This window comes from Schistocerca gregaria, chromosome 10, assembly GCF_023897955.1.
Source record: "Schistocerca gregaria isolate iqSchGreg1 chromosome 10, iqSchGreg1.2, whole genome shotgun sequence".
In the NCBI taxonomy this organism is placed as follows: Eukaryota; Metazoa; Arthropoda; class Insecta; order Orthoptera; family Acrididae; genus Schistocerca; species Schistocerca gregaria.
Genome location: NC_064929.1, coordinates 191071135 through 191094506, shown reverse-complemented (window position 1 = coordinate 191094506; position 23372 = coordinate 191071135). Strand labels below are relative to the sequence as shown.

General features: G+C 45.8%; 1 protein-coding gene across 1 annotated transcript in view; it reads right to left on the bottom strand.

The window, feature by feature from the left end:
* The window catches only part of LOC126293234 (homeobox protein rough-like), a 360457-nt gene that overhangs the window by 3381 nt on the left and 333704 nt on the right, over positions 1-23372 (bottom strand). The window contains exon 3 of the mRNA XM_049986354.1: positions 4052-4297. Within this exon, the coding sequence (XP_049842311.1) occupies positions 4060-4297 (238 nt within the window). The 3' untranslated portion in view covers positions 4052-4059. The remainder of the gene's footprint in view (positions 1-4051; positions 4298-23372) is intronic.

The following is a 23372-nucleotide window of genomic DNA, read 5'->3' as shown; positions in this document are numbered from 1 at the left end:
TGATCGGTAGAGTTATTGGCCCTTTTCCTGTCAAATTCCTTCTCGTGCCAAATTCTATCCAATTGGCGTGTTAGATCGTCAAAATCCCGAGATGGTTGGCAGGCTCTGTCCATAATGGTCACAACGTTCTCAATTTGGGATGGATCCGGGGAGCTTGCTGGTCAAGGTAGGGTTTGCCAAGCATGAAGACAAGCAGTAGAAACTTTCCCGTGTGCGGGCGGGTATTATCTTACTGAAATGTAAGCTGAGAATCGATAAAGGACAATAGAACGGGGCGTAGAATATCGTCGACGTAGCTGTGCTGTAAGGGTGCCGTGGATTACAACCAAAGGTATCCCACCACTGTCTGGGGCATCTCAAGACACCTCTTCGACCTGGAATCTCATTCAGTAGAATTGTCTTCACTGATGAGTCCTGCTTAATAATTCCTTATGACAAGCATAGACGTCTCTGGAGACACCGCACGCAGCAGCGGGATACTGATCTGAGTTAACATCAGAACTGTGGACCACGAGGTCGACGAATACTGCTACCTATGCAGCAAAAAACCCATGTTGTATGGAGGAAGGACGTCATAAAGAGCAGACTAGCACTGGAAGAAAATGTACTCCTGGTTAAGAGAAATCTACTGGTATCAAATATAGCCCTTAATTTGAGGAAGAAATTTCTGAGAATGTACGTTTGGAGCACAGCATTGTATGGTAGTGAAACATGGACTGTGGGAAAACCGGAGCAGAAGAGAATCGAAGCATGAATATTGAAAATTAGATGAACTGATTAGGTAAGAAATGAGGGGTCTGCGCGAATCGGAGGGGAAGGGCATATACGTAAAACACTGACAAGGACAAGGGAAAGGATGACAGGACATCTGTTAAGGCTTGAGGGAATGACCATGCTACTAGAGGGAGCTGTAGAGGGCAGTAACTGTAGAGGAAGACAGAGATTGGAAGACATCCAGCAAATAATTGAGGTCGGTTGCAAGTGATAATCTGAGATGAGGAAGTTAGCACAGGAGAGGAATTCATGGCAGGTTGCATCAAACTAGTTAGAAGAATGTAGAGAAAAAAAAAATTAGGAGCAAGCATTTCTGAGGCTCATCTACATCTGCATCTATACCTAACACTGCAAGCCACCTTATGGTGTGGAACGGAGAGTACTTTGTGTTTCACTGTCAATTCTCCTTCCACCTTCCAGGCGCGAATGGAGCGCGATGATGATTTTTGGTGAACCTTTGTGTGTGAACTCGAATCTCTCTAATTTTACCTTCGCAATCTACTTGCGAGATATACGTAGGAGGAAACAATATATTGGTTGACTCCTCAAGTAAGGTACGCAGTCGTCATGTTTACAGTAAATAGAACTACAAACACAGTGCCTCTCTTACCGCATCTGCCTCTCGAGTTGGGCGGTCATTTCCGTGAAGCTTCCTCGCTTACTAAGTGAACTTGTGACGATACGTGACGCTATTCTTTACATCTCCTCTATTTTTCCTAAGAATCAGACTTCTTACTGGTCTCAGACTGACGACCTGCACATTTTACCAGTAGCTGGGAATGTTTGTGATGCTACCGACGAATGTTGTAAATTAGGTGAACTGATTAGGTAAGGAATGTGGAGGTTCTGCGTGAATCGGAGAGAAAGGCATATACATAAACCACTGGCAAGGAGAAGGGAAAGGATGATAGTACAATTGTTAAGACATCAGGAAATGACTTCCATGGTACTAGAGGGAGCTGTAGAGGCATGGTACTAGAGGGAGCTGTAGAGGGAAAAAACTGTAGAGGAAGACAGATTGGAACACATCCAGCAAATAATTGAGGTCGGTTGCAAGTGCTAATCTGAGATGAAGAGGTTGCACAAGAGAGGAACTCGTGGTGGACTACGTCAAACGAGTCAGAAGTTGGATGACTCAAATTACAACAAGAAAAAGATGTATTGGTAAATGGTGGTCATATACAGGGTGAGTAACCTGACGTTACCGCTGGATATATTTCGTAAACCACATCACATACTGACGAACCGATTCCACAGACCGAACGTGAGGAGAGGGGCTAGTGTAATTGTTTAATACAAACCATACAAAACTGCACGGAAGTATGTTTTTTAACACCTAAAGTAACGGCTTGAAACCTCCGACGTTCAGTTGCGTGTTGTAACAAACACGGGCCACGGTCGGCGAGCAGCATCTGCAGGGACATGTTTACGATGACGACCGTGTTTACGAGTGTGGCTGTAGTGCACTGTTGTGGTTTGGTCTAGCTGTTGCAGTGGCCGCATGTAGCGCTTGCTGTTATTGTTATTCTGCATTCGTCTCCGCACGCAGACCAACTGTAGTACACCGTGTTACCAGACGTCTGTGATAGTGTAGTGTTGTAGGAACTGTGACCATTGTGTATTTGAACTCTGAAAAGGCGGAGATGATACTCATCTATGGGGAGTGTCCACGAAATGCAGTTGAAGCCTGCAGGGTGTATGCAGAACGGTACCCGGACAGAGAGCATCCAACGTGCCGCACATTGCAAAACATCTACCGCCAACTGTATGCAACAGGTATGGTCGTAGCACGCAAACGGGTCCGTAACAGGTCCGTCACAGGAGAAGCGGGTGCAGTTGGTGTGTTAGCTGCTGTTGCCATGAACCCACACATGAGTACACGGGACATTGCGAGAGCCGGTGCACTGAGTCAAAGTAGTGTCATGCGCATACTGCATCGCCACCGCTTTTACTTGTTTCATGTGTCGCTACATCAGCAATTACATGGTGATGACTTTAATCATCGAGTGCAATTCTGTCAATGGGCATTAACAGAGAATGCATTGCAGTTCTACCTGTTTGCCGTTGAAGCGGGTTTCACACACCACGGGGCAGTGAATCTACGGAACATGCATTACTGGTCCGTGGACAATCCTCGCTGGCTCAGACAGGTAGAGCGACAGCGCCCGTGGACTGTAAATGTATGGTGCGGAATCATTGGCGATCACCTCATTGATCCTCGCTTCATTGCAGGGGCCCAAACAGCTGCAACATACATCGTTTCTACAGAATGATCTGCCAACGTTGCTCGAAAATGTACCACTGGAAACGCGTCGACGTACGTGGTATCAGCATGATGGTACACCTGCACATTCCGCAATTAACACTAGGCTGACCCTTGACAGGATGTTGGACGGGCGTTTCATAGGACGTGGAGGACGCATAAATTGGCCAGCCCGTTCTCCTGATCTTACACCTCTGGACTTCTTTCTGGTGGGTACGTTAAAGGAGAATGTGTACCGTGATGTGCCTACAACCCCAGAGGATATGAAACAACGTGTTGTGGCAGCCTGCGGCGACATACACCAGATGTACTGCGACGTGTACGACATTCATTACGCCAGAGATTGCAATTGTGTGCAGCAAATGATGGCCACCACATTGAACATCTATTGGCCTGACATGTCGGGTCACACTCTATTCCACTCCGTAATTGAAAACGGAAACCACGTGTGTACGTGTACCTCACCCCTCATGGTAATGTACATGTGCGTCAGTGAAAAAGACAAATAAAAGGGTGTTAGTATGTGGGCGTAATGTGCTGTTCCAGTCTCTTCTGTACCTAAGGTCCATCACCGTTCCCTTTGGATCCCTACGTAATTCGGAGCTCTCCGATACACACGATCGAACAGCGGAGGAATGGTACTCAAGCGTCAACTTTAGGTTACAATATCTCCGGATGTAATTAACATTTTACAATGCTGAAACGGTACTGATTACGTATTTGTTTATATGTTCAGATGTGCTAACAAAACTAACGTGGTTCCATTAGGTTTGTGTTGAAAAACATACTTCCGTGCATCTTTGTATGGTTTGTATTAACCAATTACACTAGCCCCTCTCCTCACGTTCGGTCTGTGGAATCGATTCGTCAGTATTTGATGTGGTTTACGAAATATATCCAGCGGTAATGTTAGGTGACTCATCCTGTATATGGACCGTGTTTTGGGTATGACAAGTAAAGATGATTGTGTAAAACTAGAGAGAGTGAAGACTGGTCGGGTGGCAGGTGACTCACTGGCTGTGCTAGGACAGGTCCTCCTTGCGGCCGCCGGGCTCGGCCTCCGAGATGTGGGAGGGCGCCCCAGCGGAGCTTGCGGCGCCCGCCGGCAGGAGGCAGCACAGGCCGCACAGCCCCGCGGTGGGCGCCGCAGTCGCCGACGAAGCCGACGGCGCCGCGGGGGCGTAGCAGGCCGTTGGCGGCGGGGGCGGCGCGGCCGGTAGCGGGGGCGGCAGCTGCGCCAGCGTCGTGGCCAGCGCCATCCTGCACAGCACGACGGCACCGGTCTGAGGCGTGGACTGTACACATCTGCTGGTGGACACCAGACCTTTATCACTATTCTTAAAAGACAGAAGGAACGACAGCGGCAATTTGCCATCTCGTGTCGTAACATGATTGCTACAGATCGCTTTCAGCTCCATTACATTTTATATAATACTAGCTTGGTACCCGGTGTTGCCCAGGTATGAACTAGCTCCAATCTTCTCCCATCCCCTCCTTCCCCCTCCATATGTCCATGTTCTCCCCCTCACCCTGCTCACCTCCTCGTCGCCCCTCTCTGCCTACCTCCTCCACTCTTTACCCATCTCCTGCTGGTCCTCTGTTCTCTCTCTCTCTCTCTCTCTCTCTCTCTCTCTCTCTCTCTCTCTGTGTTTGCTCCTCCCCCCTCCCTGTTCCCCTCCCTCTGTCTACCTATATCTTCTTCCACCCTCTCTGTGTCCATCTCCTTCTCTTTTTCTCTGTCCACCTTCTCTTCTTTCTCTCTGTCCATCTCCTCTTCTGTTTCTGTGTATTTGTCTCTTCCCCTCTCTCCATCCACCTCCGTTGAGTCTGTTATCTATCTCCGTCCCCTTCCCTCCCTCCACGTCACTAATCCCACCCCTGTAGGAGGTTGCTGATTCTTACCCGAACTGTATTTTCTTTTTAGATAGTAAATAAAATGCAGAATGAGATTTTCACTCTGCAGCGGAGTGTGCGCTGATATGAAACTTCCTGGCAGATTAAAAGTGTGTGCCAGACCGAGGCTCGAACTCGGGACCTTTGCCATTCGCGGGCAAGTGCCCTACCATCTGAGCTACCCAAGCACGACTCACGACCCGTCCTCACCGCTTCAGTTCTGCCAGTACCTCGTCTCCTACCTTCCAAACTTAACAGAAGCTCTTCTGCGAACCTTGCAGAACTAGCACTCCTCGAAAAAAGGACATCGCGGAGACATGGCTTAGCCACAGCCTGGGGGATGTTACCAGAATTACATTTTCACTCTGTAGCGCACACTCTGCTGCAGAGTGAAAATCTCATTCTAGAAAACAGCTGCAGGCTGCTGCTCACCTAGTTCGTCAGATCATTTATGCACGTAGAGGAATAACAGCGGTCCTATCACAATTCCCTGCTCGAGACAAATGTCGTGATGGTTACTTTGAAAAGCACATGAGCCGTTTTTTCAGCATCCCTTCCTAACCTTAGCATGCACTCTGTCCAACTTGCTTCATTGAGCGTTGTTACTGCTCACCTTGTGCTCTTCCGCGAAACAGAAGACGACCTTTGACCATCGTACAGACCTCCGTATTGAGGACATACACTGAAGCGTCAGATAAACTACTATAGCCACGTGTATTCATATACAGAGATACGTAACAGATAGAATTTCCCGCTGCGGTCGGCAACGCCTATATAACACAAAAATGGCAGTTTATCAACATTGAACTTGGTGTTATAGTCTGCACACAGCATCTCCTAAGCAGCGATGAAGTGGGGATTTTCCCGTATGACCGTTTCACGAGCTGTACGGTGAATATCAGGAATCGGGTAAAACATTAAATCTCTGACATCGCTGCGACCGGAAAACATCCTGCAAGAACGGAACTAACGACGACTGAAGAGCATCGTTCAACGTGGCAGATGTGAAACAACACTTTGACAAATTGGTACAGATTCCAATGCTGGGCCATCCACAAGTGTCAGAGGGCGAACCATTCAGCGAAACATCAACGATATGGGCTTTCGGATCCGAAGGCCCACTCGTGTACCCTTGATGACTGCACGACACAAAGCTTCACGTCTCGCCTGGATCCGTCGACACCGGCAGTGGACCGTTTATAACTGGAAACATGTTGTCTTGGCGGACGAGTCTCGTTTCAAACTGAATCGAGTGGATGGATGTGTACAGGTGTAGACCCTGCATGTTATCAGGGGACTGTTCAAGCTGGTGGAAGCTCTGTACTGGTGTGATATGCGACACCTGATTCATCTGAACACGACTCTGACAGGTGACGCGTACGTAAGCATCCTGTCTGATCACATGCATCCCTTCATGTACGTTGCGCATTCCGACGGACTTGGGCAATTCCAGCAAGACTATGCGACACCCCAAACGTCCACAATTGCTACAGAGAGGTCTAGGAGCACTCTTCTTAGTTTAAACACTTCTGCTGACCACCAAACTCCCCGGTCATGAATATTATAGAACATATCTTGGATGCCTTTCAGCTTGCTGTTCAAAAGATACCTCCACCCCCTTGTTCTCTTACAGATTAATGGACAGCCCTGCAGGATTCATATGTCAGTTCCCTCCAGCACTACTTCAGACATTAGTGGTGTTGCGGCACTTCTGCCTGCCCGCGGGGGCCGTACACGATATTAGGCTGGTGTACCAGTCTCTTCGGCTCTTCAGTGTAGAGCAATGTAGGTAGAGACAGTCGTCCGACATCATGTATCATAGCTCCAAGGAGCACACAGCTCTGTACAGAAAAATATACGTCATATCTTACTTCTAACATTTAGATATTTAATTTTGAAGAAGGGTATTTACTCTGTTTCGGCTCACGCAAATCTCGGAGAATACACAAATCTGAAATAGCTTTCTTAAGACCTTCGTGACAGGCTAGTTCAAGACTGCGTCTATTTCCACATACGCTACTGGCCATTAAAATTGCTACACCACGAAGAGGACGTGCTACAGACGCGAAATTTAACCGACAGGATGAATATGTTGTGATAAGCAAATGATTAGCTTCTCAGAGCATTCACACAAGGTTGGCGCCGGTGTTGTCACCTACGACGTGCTGACATGAGGAAAGTTTCCAACCGATTTCTCATGCACAGACAGCAGTTGACCGGCGTTGCCTGGTGAAACGTTGTTGTCATGCCTCGTGTAAGGAAGAGAAATGCGTACCATCACGTTCCCGACTTTGATAAAGGTCGGATTGTAGCCTATCGCGATTGCGGTTTATCGTATCGCGACATTGCTGCTCGCGTTGGTCGAGATCCAATGACTGTTAGTAGAGTATGGAATTGGTGGGTTCAGGAGGGTAATACGAAACGATATGCTGGATCCTAACGGCCTCGTACCACTAGGAGTCGAGATGATAGGTATCTTATCCGCATATATGTAACGGATCGTGCAGCCACGTCTCGATCCTTGAGTCAACAGATGGGAACGTTTCCAAGACAACAACCATCTGTACGAACAGTTCGACGACATTTGCAGTAGCATGGACTATCAACTCGGAGACCGTGGCTGCGGTTACACTTGACGCTGCAACACAGACATGAATGCAGGTTCTGTTTACAGCATCATGATGGTCTCACCCGTGTTTGGCGACATTGCGGTGAACGCACATTGAAAGCGTGTATTCGTCATCGCTATACTGGCGTATCACCCAGCGCGATGGTACGGGGTGCCATTGGTTACACGTCTCGGCCACCTCTTGTTCGCATTGACGGTACGTTGAACAGTGGACGTTACAGTTCAGGTGTGTTACGACCCGTGGCTCTACCTTTCATTCAATCCCTGCGAAATCCTACATTTCAGCAGGATAATGCACTACCGCATGTTGCAGGTACTGGACGGGCCTTTCTGGATACAGAAAATGTTCGACTGGTGTCCTGGACAGCGCATTCTCCAGATCTCTCACCAATTGAAAAGGTGTGGTCAATGGTGGCCGAGCAACTGGCTCGTCACAATACGCCAGTCACTACTCTTGATGAACTGTGGTATCGTGTTGAAGCTGCATGGGCAGCTGTACCTGTACACGCCATCCAAGCTCTGTTTGACTCAATGTCCAGGCGTATCAAGGCCGTTATTACGGCCAGAGGTGGTTGTTCTGGGTACTGATTTGGGTAGTGATTTCTCAGGATCTATGCACCCAAATTGCGTGAAAATGTAATTACATGTGAGTTCTAGTATAATATATTTGTCCAATGAATACCCGTTTATCATCTGCATTTCTTCTTGGTGCAGCGAGCTCAATGGCCAGTAGTGTACAACATCCGTAGATAAAGCAGCATCCAGGTCGTAAGTAGGTTCCTGGGTAACTATAGATTTATTTTCGTAGCGCAACCCTACCTTACGATGTACAGCTATGCAGCCTGGTCCGGGACGCCTGGTTGGCAATCTTTGCACCTCATATGCCGATTCCGGCCACCGTGCTCTGACATTCTAGGACATTTCTCGAATTTTATAAAACTTTGAACATCGACACTAACAAACGCTACATCACTGTAATTGCTATGGAAAGCAATTACAGTAAGTAGAATTTTCATAACTGGTATGGAAAGCAGTTATAAAAATTGTACTTATTTCAATATATCTGTTGACAGAAGCGCTAAAATCATCAATCAAACAAAAAAATACTTATCCCTTGATCATCTAACATTTACCAAAACTCGCGTTTCGATATGTGTAAACGTTCACGAAATATAATGGGTGTTATATCTTACGTGACTCACCCTGTATACATTGTGTGTGTGTGTGTGTGTGTGTGTGTGTGTGTGTGTGTGTGTGTGTGAGTGTGTGAGTGCGTGCGTGTGGCGCCACACGCGTACGGAGTTCCCATCTTTGTGCCTCGTAAACGTATCTTCTGCAAGTGCGTGAGTCGAACAGTAAGCTGCCATCGTGATGGCGTGCAGTTACACGAGCTTACAACACCCCCTCGTCACTAATGACGTATGACACATGTCCTTCGCGTGTCGGTGGCCGCTACAAAGATATTATACCGGTGCCTATCCCACGCCTGGCCACGCAGCTCTTGTAAGAGTAGAGGAAGCTAGTCGCAGATAAACGTGAAATATAGGGCCGTGTAACTGAGCTGATCATACGGACAGTCTGATCCCCTATAAAGATGGCACCTCTCCATATTATATCATCTCACATAAGGTAGAGTCAGTTCCCTGCGCTGCTACTCTCTTAAAGTGTGACAATGAGCATGTTTACACAGAAGACCTATCTGTGGGTGTAAATTACTTTTATATTTAAGCAGTTTTGTTCCTCAATATAGAGTCCCACACGTTTCTTTTAGATTCTAGCTACAGTATGTAATCATCATCATCATCATCATCATCAGTGTTCTGCCCAAACGCATAGTTTCACAAGGTACCTCTCTATGCGTTTTAGTCTTCTGCCATCCTCTCCTGGTCTGCCTAATTTCTACTTCCCTTTATGACTGCTATTATCTTGTACCTCCTCATTTCCCTCAACTTAAAAGATACAAGCAAGTCTTCCAGTCCAGACTGTATACCAATTACGTTCGTTTCAGACTGTGCTGATGGAATAGCTCAACGCTTGATCATTACAGCCTCCCACTCGACGAAAGATCCGTACTCAGAGACTGGAAAGTTGGCACAGGTCACATCAATATTCAACAGAGGCAATAAGAGTAATCCGCTAAATTACAGGCCCATATCATTAACGTCGATATGCAGCAGCTTTAGAGCACAAATTGTGTTCGAACATTATGAATTGTGTCGAAGAGAAAGGTCTGTTGACCCAGTCAACGCGGATTTAGAAAACATCGTTTTGAATGCTACCAGTTTCAGCATTTCACAGTGCCATCTTCATGCCCCATATGCATCTCTCCAGATAAACGAAAGTGTCATATGGAGTCATAAATCTCTGGATGTCGTGTATTCAGTTGTTACATTAGTGCTTCATTCGAAGAGTTGATAGTAACGCCTTCGAACTTTTTCGCTACCGTACCGCTATCTAACAGCGCGAGGGAAAAACGAACACTTAAATTATTCAGTACGAGCTCTTATATTTGTTATTTTATTATGATGATCTTTTCTCTATATGTAGGTGGGCACCTTCAAAATATTTTAGCATTCAGAAAACAAAGATAGTGATTGAGATTTCGTGAAAGCATCTCACCGCAGCGGAAAACACCTTATGTTACAATGATTGCCGCACCAACTCGCATATCATATTCGTGAACACTCTTTCCTACTTCGGGGTAATACAAAACCGACTACCCTTATTTTATTTATTTATTTATTGTTCCGTGGGGTCAAATTAAGGAGAAGTCTCCATGGTCACGGAACGAGTCAATGCATGAAATTATAACACGATAGTAGAAACAGATAAAATGAAATATAAGTAACATATTCAGGTGACAATTCATAAATTTAAATAAAGGAAATCAACAATGTAACACTGGAATTTGCTTACTTTTTCAGCTCTTCCAGGAGCTCCTCGACAGAATAGAAGGAGTGAGCCATGAGGAAACTCATCAGTTTAGACTTAAAAGCGTTTGGGCTACTGCTAAGATTTTTGAGTTCTTGTGGTAGCTTATTGAAAATGGATGCAGCAGAATAGTGCACTCCTTTCTGCGCAAGAGTCGAGGAAGTGCATTCCACATGCAGATTTGATTTCTGCTTAGTATTAACTGAGTGAAAGCTGCTAACTCTTGGGAATAAGCTAATACTGCTAACAACAAATGACATTAAAGAAAATATATACTGTGAGGGCAATGTCAGAATTCCCAGACTATTGAATAGGGGTCGACGAGAGGTTCTCGAACTTACACCACACGTAGCTCGAACAGCCCGTTTTTGAGCCAAAAATACCCTTTTTGAATCAGAAGAATTACCCCAAAAAATAATACCACACGACATAAGTGTATGAAAATATGCGAAGTAGACTACTTTTCGTGTTGAAATGTCACTTATTTCAGATACTGTTCTAATGGAAAATAAAGCGGCATTTAGTTTCTGAACAAGATCCTGAACATGGGCTTACCGCAACAGCTTGTAATCTATTCGAACGCCTAGGAAATTGAACTGTTCCGTCTCGCTTATAATATGCCCATTCTGTCTGATCAAAATATCGGTTCTTGTTGAATTGTGAGTTAGAAACCGTAAAAACTGAGTCTTACTGTGATTCAGCATCAAATTATTTTCCACAAGCCATTCTTTGAATTTTTCTGGTGTCCCTCGTCAATCGGATCTAGTAAGGATCCCCCACCACACAGTAATATAGGACGGTCAAGTGTAGTGTACCCAGTCTCTTTAGTAAACCTGATGCACCTTCTAAACGTTCTGCCAATAAATCGCAGTCTTTGGTCAGCCTTCCCCACAACATTTTCCCCGTGGCCGGACCTGTATTGCCCTGCTGCTCTAATTGACTCACCATCCCCCCTGAACCCTGAGGCTTGGGGCGAATTGACTGGGCCGCATTTTCCGGTCGCCGGACGCCTCCCCACATCTATTCAGCGGGCGAGATCGCTATCTGGAGCACGGCGCACGTGTCTCACACGTGCAGCCCCTTCTGCTAAGCAGATCCCTCCTCGCTTCCACCGTGTCCTGGGGCGTGGCCCCTGAATTACTAGGCGTCCAAATAGTGTTGCACACGAAACGTGTTAACCGAGAACCGCCCGACTGTTCTTATTCGTGCTACAGTGTTTGAAATCCGTCGCACTTCCAAGGTGACTTCATTCCTGGTTCAAGCCTCTGCGATATCCTGAGAAATTTCTGAATAACAAGATGCGAACGGTCCGTTCTGAAAAGGCCTCAGCCGCGCTTTATGAGAAACACGGGTTGCTGTCAGAATGATACTCCTGTACTCCATCGCCCGCTTTTGCCAAACATTTGAATATCAAGTAACGGCACGAAATGACAATAAGCATGTTCCTGGCTACAAACTCGGTACTTGTTTTGAAACATTTTATAGCTATTAAACAGTTCTTTCGATGTTACTTGAAAGCTACTCACTGGGGGCGCTTTCAGAATGGTGCAATTGAAGTGCAGTCTCACGACATTATCATATGACTAAATTCGCAGCAAGTTTCGAATGGAGTTCAATGTTCGATTTATTAAACACGGTGCCGTACGGGAAATTCCTCCGGACAGCACATGCGTAAAAACTTCTCGTGTTCCGTTCCAACGTTGTCCCACACAGAGCGCTGTCTGCTGGATTTAAAACTAGCGACACTCACAAAGTATCTTGCACACAGTGCAGCAGAGAAGATGCACTACAGTTACATCCAGAAGGTGTACACATGTAGAGGTGTAATTTTCTATACGTTATTGCGGACAAATAGCGAATTTTATGACGTACGTAACTTTCAACACTTAGAGAGGCTGAATTATGAGACCGACTTCGTTCTTTATTCTTACTTTTAATGGAGCTATATAGAGTGATGCCGCTGCCTCCACTGATGTAGTTTTATGTAACGCACAATGTTGCATCTGGTCTTCATAAACTAGCACGAAATTTTCATATTCTCATTCAACTATTAATCCTACAAAAAAAAATTAACAGGACCTTTGAGACGTCTCTGTTAAATTTGTTTCATACTGTTTAACTGCCACACTCAGTCATTTGTAATTTAGTTTTGTACTTCGTGATTGTCCCCATTTAGTAGCGCAAAAGAAATGGTTCAGATGGCTCTGAGCCCTAGAACTTAGAACTACTTAAACCTAACTAACCTAAGGACATCACACACATCCATCCCCGAGGCAGGATTGGAACCTGCGACCGTAGCGGTCGCGCGGTTCCAGACTGTAGCGCCTAGAACCGTTCGGCCACTCCGGCCGGCTTAGTAGCACACAATGACATTAAAGTATCAATTTTTCCAGTAAGCACTTAATTCTATCTACATTACCTGCATTTTGTGCTCCCAAATTTCCTTTCTCCCTTTGTCATCTGTATGTTGAATTTGTCTTTTACACTGAATGGTCTCTACTAATGACTGAAGTAGTGCTGGAGGGAATTCACACCACGAACTCTGCAGGGGAAACTCAGAAGAGTTTTACTCGAGCCATTCTGTAGCAATTCTGTACGTGGAGGGGTGTCGCATTGTCCTGCTGGAATTGCCCAACTCCTTCGAAATCCACAACGGACGTACATGGATGCATGTGATCAGACAGGATGCTTACGAACGTGTCACCTATCAGGACCGTATCTATGTCGTCAGGAGTCCCATATCACTTCAACTGTACACGCCCCACACCATTACAGAGCCTCCACCAGCATGAACAGTTCCCTGCTGACGTGCAGGGTCAGTGCATTCATGATGTTGTCTCCACATTCGTACACGTCCATCCGCTCGATACAATTTGAAACGAGACTCGGGGGACCAGGCAACATGTTTCCAGACATCAACCGTCGAGTGTCGGTATTAACGGGCCCAGGCGAGGCGTAAAGCTTTGCGTCGTGCAGTCATCAAGGATACAAGAGTGGACCTTCCAATGCGAAAGCCAAATAGCGATGATGTCACGTTGAACGGTTCGCACGCTGACACTTGTTGATGAACCAGCATTAAAATCTGCATCAATTAGCGGAAGGTTGCACTTCTGTCACGTTGAACGATTCTTTTCAGTCGTCGTTGGTCCCGTTCTTGCAGGATCTTTTTCGGGCTGCAGCGGTGTCGGAGATTTGTCGTTTTACCTGACCCATGTTATTCACGGTGCACTCGCGAAATGGTCGTACGGGAAAATCCCCACCTCATCGCTACCTCGGAGATGCTTTGTCCCATCGCTCGTGCGCCGACTATAACACCACGTTCAAACTCAGTTAAATCTTGATAACCTGCCATTGTAGCAGCAGTGACCGTCCTAACAGCTGCGCCAGACACTTGTCTTATATAGGCGTTGCCGACCCCAGCGTCGTATTCTGCCTATTTACATATCTTTGTATTTGAATACGCATGCCTATACCAGTTTCTCTGATGTTTCTCTAATGTGGTAGCAACACTATAGCTGCCAGCCGCGGTGGCCGAGCGGTTTTTGGCGCTTCAGTCCGGAACCACGCGACTGCTACGGTCGCAGGTTCGAATCTTGCCTCGGGCATCGATGTTTACGATGTCCTTAGCTTAAAGTTAGATTTAAGCAGTTCTAAGGGACATGAGCTCAGATGTTGAGTCCCATAGTGCTTAGAGCCATTTGAACCATTTGAGAGGTATAACTTTCTCAGTAAAGCAAAGAGAATTGAGTCCCATAGTGCTTAGAGCCATTTGAACCATTTGAGAGTTATAACTTTCTCAGTCAAGCAAAGAGAATTGTAACCTTTCGGTAGTCATCTGACAGTAGTTAAGTTGGTGGCGGAAAGGCGGTGTCTTGCGGCTATCTGGGGGAAATTCGTTGCGTGGAGAGCGTGGCCTCGGCACTCGTGAATGAAGACGGTGCTCTGAAGGTCGTCTTGGCGGTGGTGGGCCTGTTCATGTGTGATGGTTTGTAGCTATTCCGACTGATGTACACGTTTGATCTGATAGCTCATTTTCAACTTCGATAGTCGAATTCTTGTAGCTTTCAGAGTGTGGTCACGAGTACATTTTTATATATGAAGCAAGTCTTTCCTGTCCTTACTTTGCGTAAGCAGAACACGTGATGTAGGAAGCTCGTTACACAGGTTTAAAATTCTGTTGTCTGACTTCTATTTTAACTGTAATATATGTGTGAACTTTTCTCGTGAGTATGTTTTATTTCTTGTACTTTTTATTACGCTTCAGTTTTAGATTGTGTAGCTTTCTTCATATCACTCGGTGGTATGAGGCTTGACTGAAATGTAATGCCTCCACCTTCGTTGCTATTCAACAGTTGCCAGCACCGGTATGCGGCAGGTACTGGTTTGTTCCGTAGCCTCTTCTCTACAGCTCCAGTTGGCGGGAAGCCTTAGCATTGAACGGTTGTGATGTTGCAGTGTAAAGTATGGAACCATGCTCAGACGGTCGGTCAATGTGATTTTGGGAACGTGCAGTAATTGAATTCTTGACAGGGGAAGGTGTCACTCCACAGGAGATTCAGCAGAGAATTAAAGCAGAGTATGATGATTGTGTTGACGTGAGTACTATGCGTCGTAAGTTTAAAGATGTTGAGGCGGGAACATCTGACCTGCGAGACAAACGAAGAGTTGGACGTCCTGGGACAGCAACCACCGAGTTTCACAAGCAAAATGTTGGCAGACTGATCCAGGACGATCGTCGCATCACTCAGAGAGAAATTGCTATCACAACTGACTTTGCACAATAACATTTGGGTCACATTATTGCTATGCTTGGCTATCGGAAGACCTGTACACGATGGGTACCCCGGATGCTGATTCCTGAAATGAAAGCACACAGACTTGACATTTGCCAGGAACTCCTCTTGCGTTACGAGAATCACCATAAACTGCTTCCATTCTCTGATGAATCTCCTGTGAGGTGACACCTTCTGCTGTCAAGAATTCAATGACTTCAATTTGTTTACTCGCATTGACCGACCGTCTGCGCAGGGTTCCATACTATACACTGCAACATCAGAACCGTTCAGTGCTAAGGCTTTCTGCCAACTGGAGCTGTAGAAAAGAGGCTACGGAACAAGCCAGTACCTGTCGCATACCAATGCTGCCAACTGTTGAAGTTACGAAGGTCTCCAGGCATTACTTTTCAGTCAACCCTCGTAATTTCACCGTGTGTAATTTCAGTAACATCTTTAAGTTTCATTCTTAATTCTGCGTGATATTTTATTGCTATTGTGACTATGTAGTTTACGCTTGTGTTCTTGAACTTTTCACGAGTCTTGATTTTGCTTTGTTCATGAATATTGACGGCATTTGCGGATGTTTCATGCATAGCTTAGTTTAATGTGCAAGGTGACGCAGAAAACTTTCTTCGTGGGGAATTGTTGCATAGTGTTCGTATCCATAATAATTCAATTACACCGGTAGCCATGATCCTCCGAGCCTTTGACATATTCCGATGAGCAAAATTCTTATCTTTATTTTTGTGGCGCTACAGTCTGGAACCGCGCGACTGCTACGGTCGCAGGTTCGAATCCTGCTTCGGGTATTGATCTGTGTGATGTCCTTAGGTTAGTTAGGTTTAAGTAGTTCTAAGTTCTAGGGGACTGATGACCTCGGAAGTTAAGTTCCATAGTGTTCAGCATTTTGTGTTGTAGTGAAAGGAAAGCGGCCACCTTCTTATCATACCACCCTCTCGTCATCCAGGCAGGAACCACAAAACATTACTGGAGGGCACAGCAACGACAAACAACGAGAAGAAAGACGAAAGTAATGAGGAGATCCAGAAACCAAGAAATCTCAAAATGTTCAAATGTGTGTCAAATCTTATGGCACTTAACTGCTAAGGTCATCAGTCCGTAAGCTTACACACTACTTAACCTAAATTATTCTAAGGACAAATACACACGCCCATGCCCGAGGGAGGACTCGAACCTCCGCCGGGTCCAGCCGCACAGTCCATGACTGCAGCGCCTGAGACTGCTCGGTTGATCCCGCGCGGCCCAGAAATCTCAGAAATGAGAATTGGTCACGAAGCAGAGAAAGTTAAGAAATTGTGCTAGTTAGGGCATCAAAATCTGTTACGGATGGATCAAAGAGAACACACAAAACAGACTGACACTGGCAAAATGGGCATTCCTATCGACGTGGAATTTACTAGTATCACAATAGGCTTTAATTTGAGGAAGAAATTTCTGAGAGTGTACTTATGGAGCACACCGTTGTGTGATACTGAATCATGGATTGTGGGAAGACCGAAAAGGGAGAAAACCGAAGTATTTTAAATGTGCTATTGTAGAAAGATGTTGGAAATTAAGGGGACCGGAAAGGTAAGGAATGAGGATGTTCCACGGAGATTGGCCAAGGAACGAACATTAGGAAAATACTGACAAGAAGGGAGAGGATGATATGATGTGTTTTGAGGTATCGCGGAATAACCTCCGTGGTACCAGAGGGAGTTGTAGAGGGTGAGAAGTGTAGAGGAAGAGATTGGAATACATCCAGCAAATAATTGAGGATGCTGGATGCAAGTGCTGGTCTGAGATGAAGACTTCGGAACAGGAGAGGAATTTCTGGCGGACCGCATTAAAGCAGTCAGTAAACTGATTAAAAATAAAACTCTTCACGGCCAGACGTAGAGTGACAAGCGTGCACCCTGGAACCGGCAGCTGCGCGTGGCCCGTGTTTAGCTCTCCCAGACACATTAAGGCGGCAGCGAGGCGTCGACCTCGACCGCGGGCGCTAAATCAGGACCGGCCGTCGTTATTCTCGCATCAAAGGGGGGCCGCGGCGTGAATTAGGCCCGTCTGGGCGCTCCTTGGGCGCGCCGGGCATTACAAGGGCCCGCGTGCCTCAGTACGTGCAGCTGGCTCCTTCGACTCGGCACGCCTCAGCAGCGAGAGTGGCAATCTCTCAACACTTCTATTTACTATTAAAAACAGCCTTGATCACAATTTATTTAGTATGGCGACCGGTTTCGACCACTACTGTGGTCATCTTCAGACCTACAAGTCGTATACAAAGCTTTAAGTAGACGGCTACATACATTAAAGAAAATACATAAAGTTATAGAGCTATAAAACGATGAATTACCAATGAGTAAGAACCTCCTTCTGCTAGAGACTCACTACTGGAGAAACTAGTTTTTTTTTCTTTAGTGAATTTAGATTCCTCCGTAGGGGGCGGGCTGGCAGCAACTTATTACGCTGCTCTGCAGCCTGCAGACTTTTTAAAACGTAAGAAGTTAAGAAACAATAAAAGCAGGCGATAAAACGGCGACTTAAATTGTAAAGCGGCGGAAAATTGTGGAAAGTTAAAACATAAAGCAAAGGGTTGGCAAAGCGAATAAAATACACAGGAAGCAGACAGGTAACATAGTAGACAGACAATTAAAAAACATGGCGACAACCTGGTTTCTGTTCGCAATAGATATAAAATCACACCGAGCGACAGTGTGATGTCCGTTTGCAGCACCTCGGAGAAGACACACGACACTGAACACTCACTGTAAACACTGTACTAGAATGTCAGCACAAAGATAACACACCATAGCCTAGGGCAAATGGGGAGGAGGACCTGGGCAGATGGGGGGGGGGGACAAGGAGGGAGGAGAGGAAAAGCGGAAGGGGGGGAACCAAACGAGGGAGAGGACTCATAAGGGGAGGGGGGCGGGGCAGGGCAGACGCAAGACAGAATGGGAAAAGGCAGAGGACGGAAATGCAAAAGGACTCGGGGGAGAGAAGGGAGCAGAGAGAGGGTAGGTGGGGAAAAAAGAGGATGGGTGGGGGGGGGAGGGAGCTCAGGAAAAGGACAGAGGAAAGGAGGGGGGGTGAGGATCAGAGTTGATAGGAGGGATAAATGGAGGGAGAGAGGGCATCATCTGGGAGGGAGAGTAGATGGAAGCCACCTTGGGAAAGGAGATGAAGGGTGTAGAGATGGAGGGTAGGGGGGACACAAGAAGGGGGCAGGGATGGGAGAGGAGCAACCAGGGGGTGAGGGAGAATCAAGGTGGCGGGAGGTGTAGAGGATGCGGATATGTTCGAGGAATAGGAGCAGATCAGGGAAAGGAATGAGGTCATAAAGAATCCGCATTGGGGGGGGGGGGGGGGGGGCGTATAGGGAAGGCGAGGCGGAACGCATGATGCTCAAGGATCTGGGGGGACTTATAGAATTTGTGTGTGTGTGGGGGGGGGGGGGGGGGCAGATATCCAGCGGTACTGCCATTACAGAGGATGGGACAGATTAAGGATATGTAGGTGTGGAGGACGGTAGAGGGGTGCAACTCCTATGTCCGGCCAGAGAGGAGTTTGAGGAGGCGGAGGCGGTTGTGGGCTTTGGATTGGATGGAGCGTGGATGAGGGATCCAGGTGAGGTGATGGTCAATGGTGAGGCCAAGGTAGGTGAGGGTTGGGGAGAGGCGGACAGGACGGGCGCGAGAAACCAGTGCACGTCTTACTATACATAATGGAGGCTCCGCCCACTTCTGACGGTATGTCATTAGTAATCAATGAGTTATAAGTCGAATGTTAAATTTCTTAGTTAAAAGAACTTTGTAAGGAATTAAAAATAAACACACACTAAATTTGGATTATTTAAGAGATCTCGTCAATTAAGACGCGTTAAAAAATATTTAAACATGTTGGATAAATGAACTTCGTTTTGACAGAACATGAGTTGCCCACTCAAGGCCTGTCAGTGAAGTATTTGGAACCAGTGGTTGCCATGCTGAAGTTTGATGCCATTCCAAAGATGAGGCACCGGGCTTCTTTCTAACGAAGTGGTTGCGAAAGTGGAATAGAAAAGACTGTCACGTCAATCGATATACTACTGAGCAGAAACATGTCTTTATTGAAACGATTTTAAATGAGTAGGCTGCAATAATCTTGAGCTGACATGCTGCACAGATGCGATACGAAGTAGTTGTGCATATTTCTCACGTTTGTATGTTGTTGTTGTTGTTGTTGTTGTCTTCAGTCCTGATACTGGTTTGATGCAGCTCTCCATGCTACTCTATCCTGTGCAAGCTGCTTCATCTCCCAGTACCTACTGCAACCTACATCCTTCTGAATCTGCTTAGTGTATTCATCTCTTGGTCTCCCTCTACGATTTTTACCCTCCACGCTGCACTCCAATGCTAAATTTGTGATCCCTTGATGCCTCAAAACATGTCCTACCAACCGATCCCTTGTTCTAGTGAAGTTGTGCCACAAACTTCTCTTCTCCCCAATCCTATTCAATACCTCCTCATTACTTACGTGATCTACCCATCTAATCTTCAGCATTCTTCTGTAGCACCACATTTCGAAAGCTTCTATTCTCTTCTTGTCCAAACTAGTTATCGTCCATGTTTCACTTCCATACATGGCTACACTCCATACAAATACCTTCAGAAATGACTTCCTGACACTTAAATCTATACCCGATGTTAACAAATTTCTCTTCTTCAGAAACGCTTTCCTTGCCATTGCCAGTCTACATTTTATATCCTCTCTACTTCGACCATCATCAGTTATTTTACTTCCTAAATAGCAAAACTCCTTTACTACTTTAAGTGTCTCATTTCCTAATCTAATTCCCTCAGCATTACCCGTTTTAATTTGACTACATTCCATTATCTTCGTTTTGCTTTTGTTGATGTTCATCTTATATCCTCTTTCCAAGACACTGTCCATTCCGTTCAACTGCGCTTCCAAGTCCTTTGCCGTCTCTGACAGAATTACAATGTCATCGGCGAACTTCAAAGTTTTTATTTCTTCTCCATGAATTTTAATACCTACTCCAAATTTTTCTTTTGTTTCCTTTACTGCTTGCTCAATATACAGATTGAATAACATCGGGGAGAGGCTACAACCCTGTCTCACTCCTTTCCCAACCACTGCTTCCCTTTCATGCCCCTCGACTCTTATGACTGCCATCTGGTTTCTGTACAAATTGTAAATAGCCTTTCGCTCCCTGTATTTTACCCCTGCCACCTTCAGAATTTGAAGAAGAGTATTCCAGTCAACATTGTCAAAAGCTTTCTCTAAGTCATCAAATGCTAGAAATGTAGGTTTGCTCTTCCTTAATCTTTCTTCTAAGATAAGTCGTAAGGTCAGTATAGCCTCACGTGTTCCAACATTCCTACGGAATCCAAACTGATCCTCCCCGAGGTCCGCATCAACCAGTTTTTCCATTCGTCTGTAAAGAATTCGCGTTAGTATTTTGCAGCTGTGACTTATTAAACTGATAGTTTGGTGATTTTCACATCTGTCAACACCTGCTTTCTTTGGGATTGGAATTATTATATTCTTCTTGAAGTCTGAGGGTATTTCACCTGTCTCGTACATCTTGCTCACCAGCTGGTAGAGTTTTGTCGTGACTGGTTCTCCCAAGGCCGTCAGTAGTTCTAATGGAATGTTGTCTACTCCCAGGGCCTTGTTTCGACTCAGGTCTTTCAGTGCTCTGTCAAACTCTTCACGCAGTATCTTACCTCCCATTTCGTCTTCATAGACATCCTCTTCCATTTCCATAATATTGTTCTCAAGTACATCGCCCTTGTGTAAACCTTCTATATACTCCTTCCACCTTTCTGCCTTCCCTTCTTTGCTTAGAACTGGGTTGCCATCTGAGCTCTTGATATTCATACACGTGGTTTTCTTCTCTCGAAAGGTCTCTCTAATTTTCCTGTAGGCAGTATCTATCTTACCCCTAGTGAGATAAGCTTCTACATCCTTACATTTGTCCTCTAGCCATCCCTGCTTAGCCATTTTGCACTTCCTGTCGATCTCATTTTTGAGACGTTTGTAGTCCTTTTTGCCTGCTTCATTTACTGCATTTTTATATTTTCTCCTTTCATCAATTAAATTCAATATTTCTTCTGTTACCCAAGGATTTCTAGCAGCCCTCGTCTTTTTACCTACTTTATCCTCTGCTGCCTTCACTACTATCTCCCTCAGAGCTACCCATTCTTCTTCAACTGTGTTTCTTTCCCCTATTCCTGTCAATTGTTCCCTTATGCTCTCCCTGAAACTCTGTACAACCTCTGGTTCTTTTAGTTTATCCAGGTCCCATCTCCTTAAATTCCCACCTTTTTGCAATTACTTCAGTTTTAATCTACAGGTCATAACCAATAGATTGTGGTTCTTTCTATTGATACAATATTGATCGAGAAATCAAGTCAATGTGAAAAGAGGTCGTAGTGCTCTGCGGGCAGAGATGTAATTGTATTCTTTGGCACAGTAGAGACATGGGGCCATTGTCGCGCGTTTTCTGCCTCTATAATCAGTTGTCCTAGTACGCCAGCAAGTACGGACGTGGTTATTGTTTTCGCCCTTCGCTCTGAGCGAGCATAAAATTGACATGTTTTTATTCATTTTTTTATTTTTTACTAGCCATGTTGCAACTGCTTTCTCTTGCTGCTGCGGCCCCCAGGGAGTCGCGACCCACAGTTTAAAAAGCACTGGTCTACGTAACATACTTAAGTGATTAACATTCCATCGTAAATGTGAAGCGCTGGTACGTTAATAACCGGTGTAACCACCAGAATATTGGATGCAACCATGGAAATGTGCATGCATTGTGTTGTACACGTACCGAATGTCAGTTTGTGAGATGGACTTCTATGCCTGTTGCAGTAGGTCAGTCAGTAGAGGGACAGTTAATGCTGTTTGTGGATGTCGCGGGACTTGTCCGAAGATATTCACTGAGTGCCCGATTGGAGACAGGTCTGGTGAGCGAGCAAACCAATGCAACATGCCAACAGTCTGTAGAGCATTCTGAGTTACAACAACGGTATGTGGGCGAGCGTTATCCTGTTGGAATGCTGTTCATGAGTGGCAGCACAACAGGTCGAATCTCCAGACTGACGGACAAATTTGCAACCAGCATGCGTGGGATAGCCACGAGAGAGCTCCTGCTGTCATACGAAATTGCACCTCAGACCATAACTCCATGTGTAGGTCCAGTAAGTCAGACCCTCAACTGGCCTTATTACCAACAGACGGTCATCGCTGGAAACGTGGCAGAAGCAGAAAAGAGAACAGCCTTCCACCCTGCCTTCATATGAGCACTCGCGTGACACCACTGAAGTCGCAAATGGCGGTGGTTTGGTGTCAGAGGGCGTGTGGTTCGGAGCTGACCGACAAGTAACCGAATTGCAACCGTTCGTTGTGTCACTGTGGTGCCAACTGCTGTTCAGATTGCTGCTGTATATGCAGTACGATGGTCTTCCTTTTCGGTAGTGCCACATGTCCATGCGACCGTACATGCCAGGAATCATTTACAGCGGCTACATTCCTGCCAAGTCCTCCTCCAACGTCACGAAGGAACACCCAGCTTCTTCTAGCCGTATTACAAGACCTCGTTGAAACTTAGTGACGTTTTGATAATGGCGTCGCTTTAAAGGCAGTCTTGACTGACATCAACCCACCAGATCCAATCTCAAGGATAACTGACGCTCACGACCGTTATGACGTTTATTTAAAGCAAACTTGATTTGCATCCTCATAGAGCGCTACTAGGACCACTCTTCAACGAATCGTACGGAATTTAAATAGACATCTTTCAGATGTAGAAACACAGTACCAGCTTTGGTTACAATGCCTTGTAGCATTCCTGGGCAACGGATTAGTTTCAGTTCGGGCCGCAGAAACAATTCTGGGCGAACATCAATGTACTCCCAGTGTATGTACACTACTGCCAATTAAAATTACTTCACCACGAAGATGACGTGATACAGACTCGAAATTTATCCGACAGGAAGAAGATGCTGTGATATAGAAATAATTAGCTTTCCAGAGCATTCAAACAAGGTTGGCGCCGGTGACGATACCTACAACGTGCTGACACGAGGAAAGTTTCCAACCCATT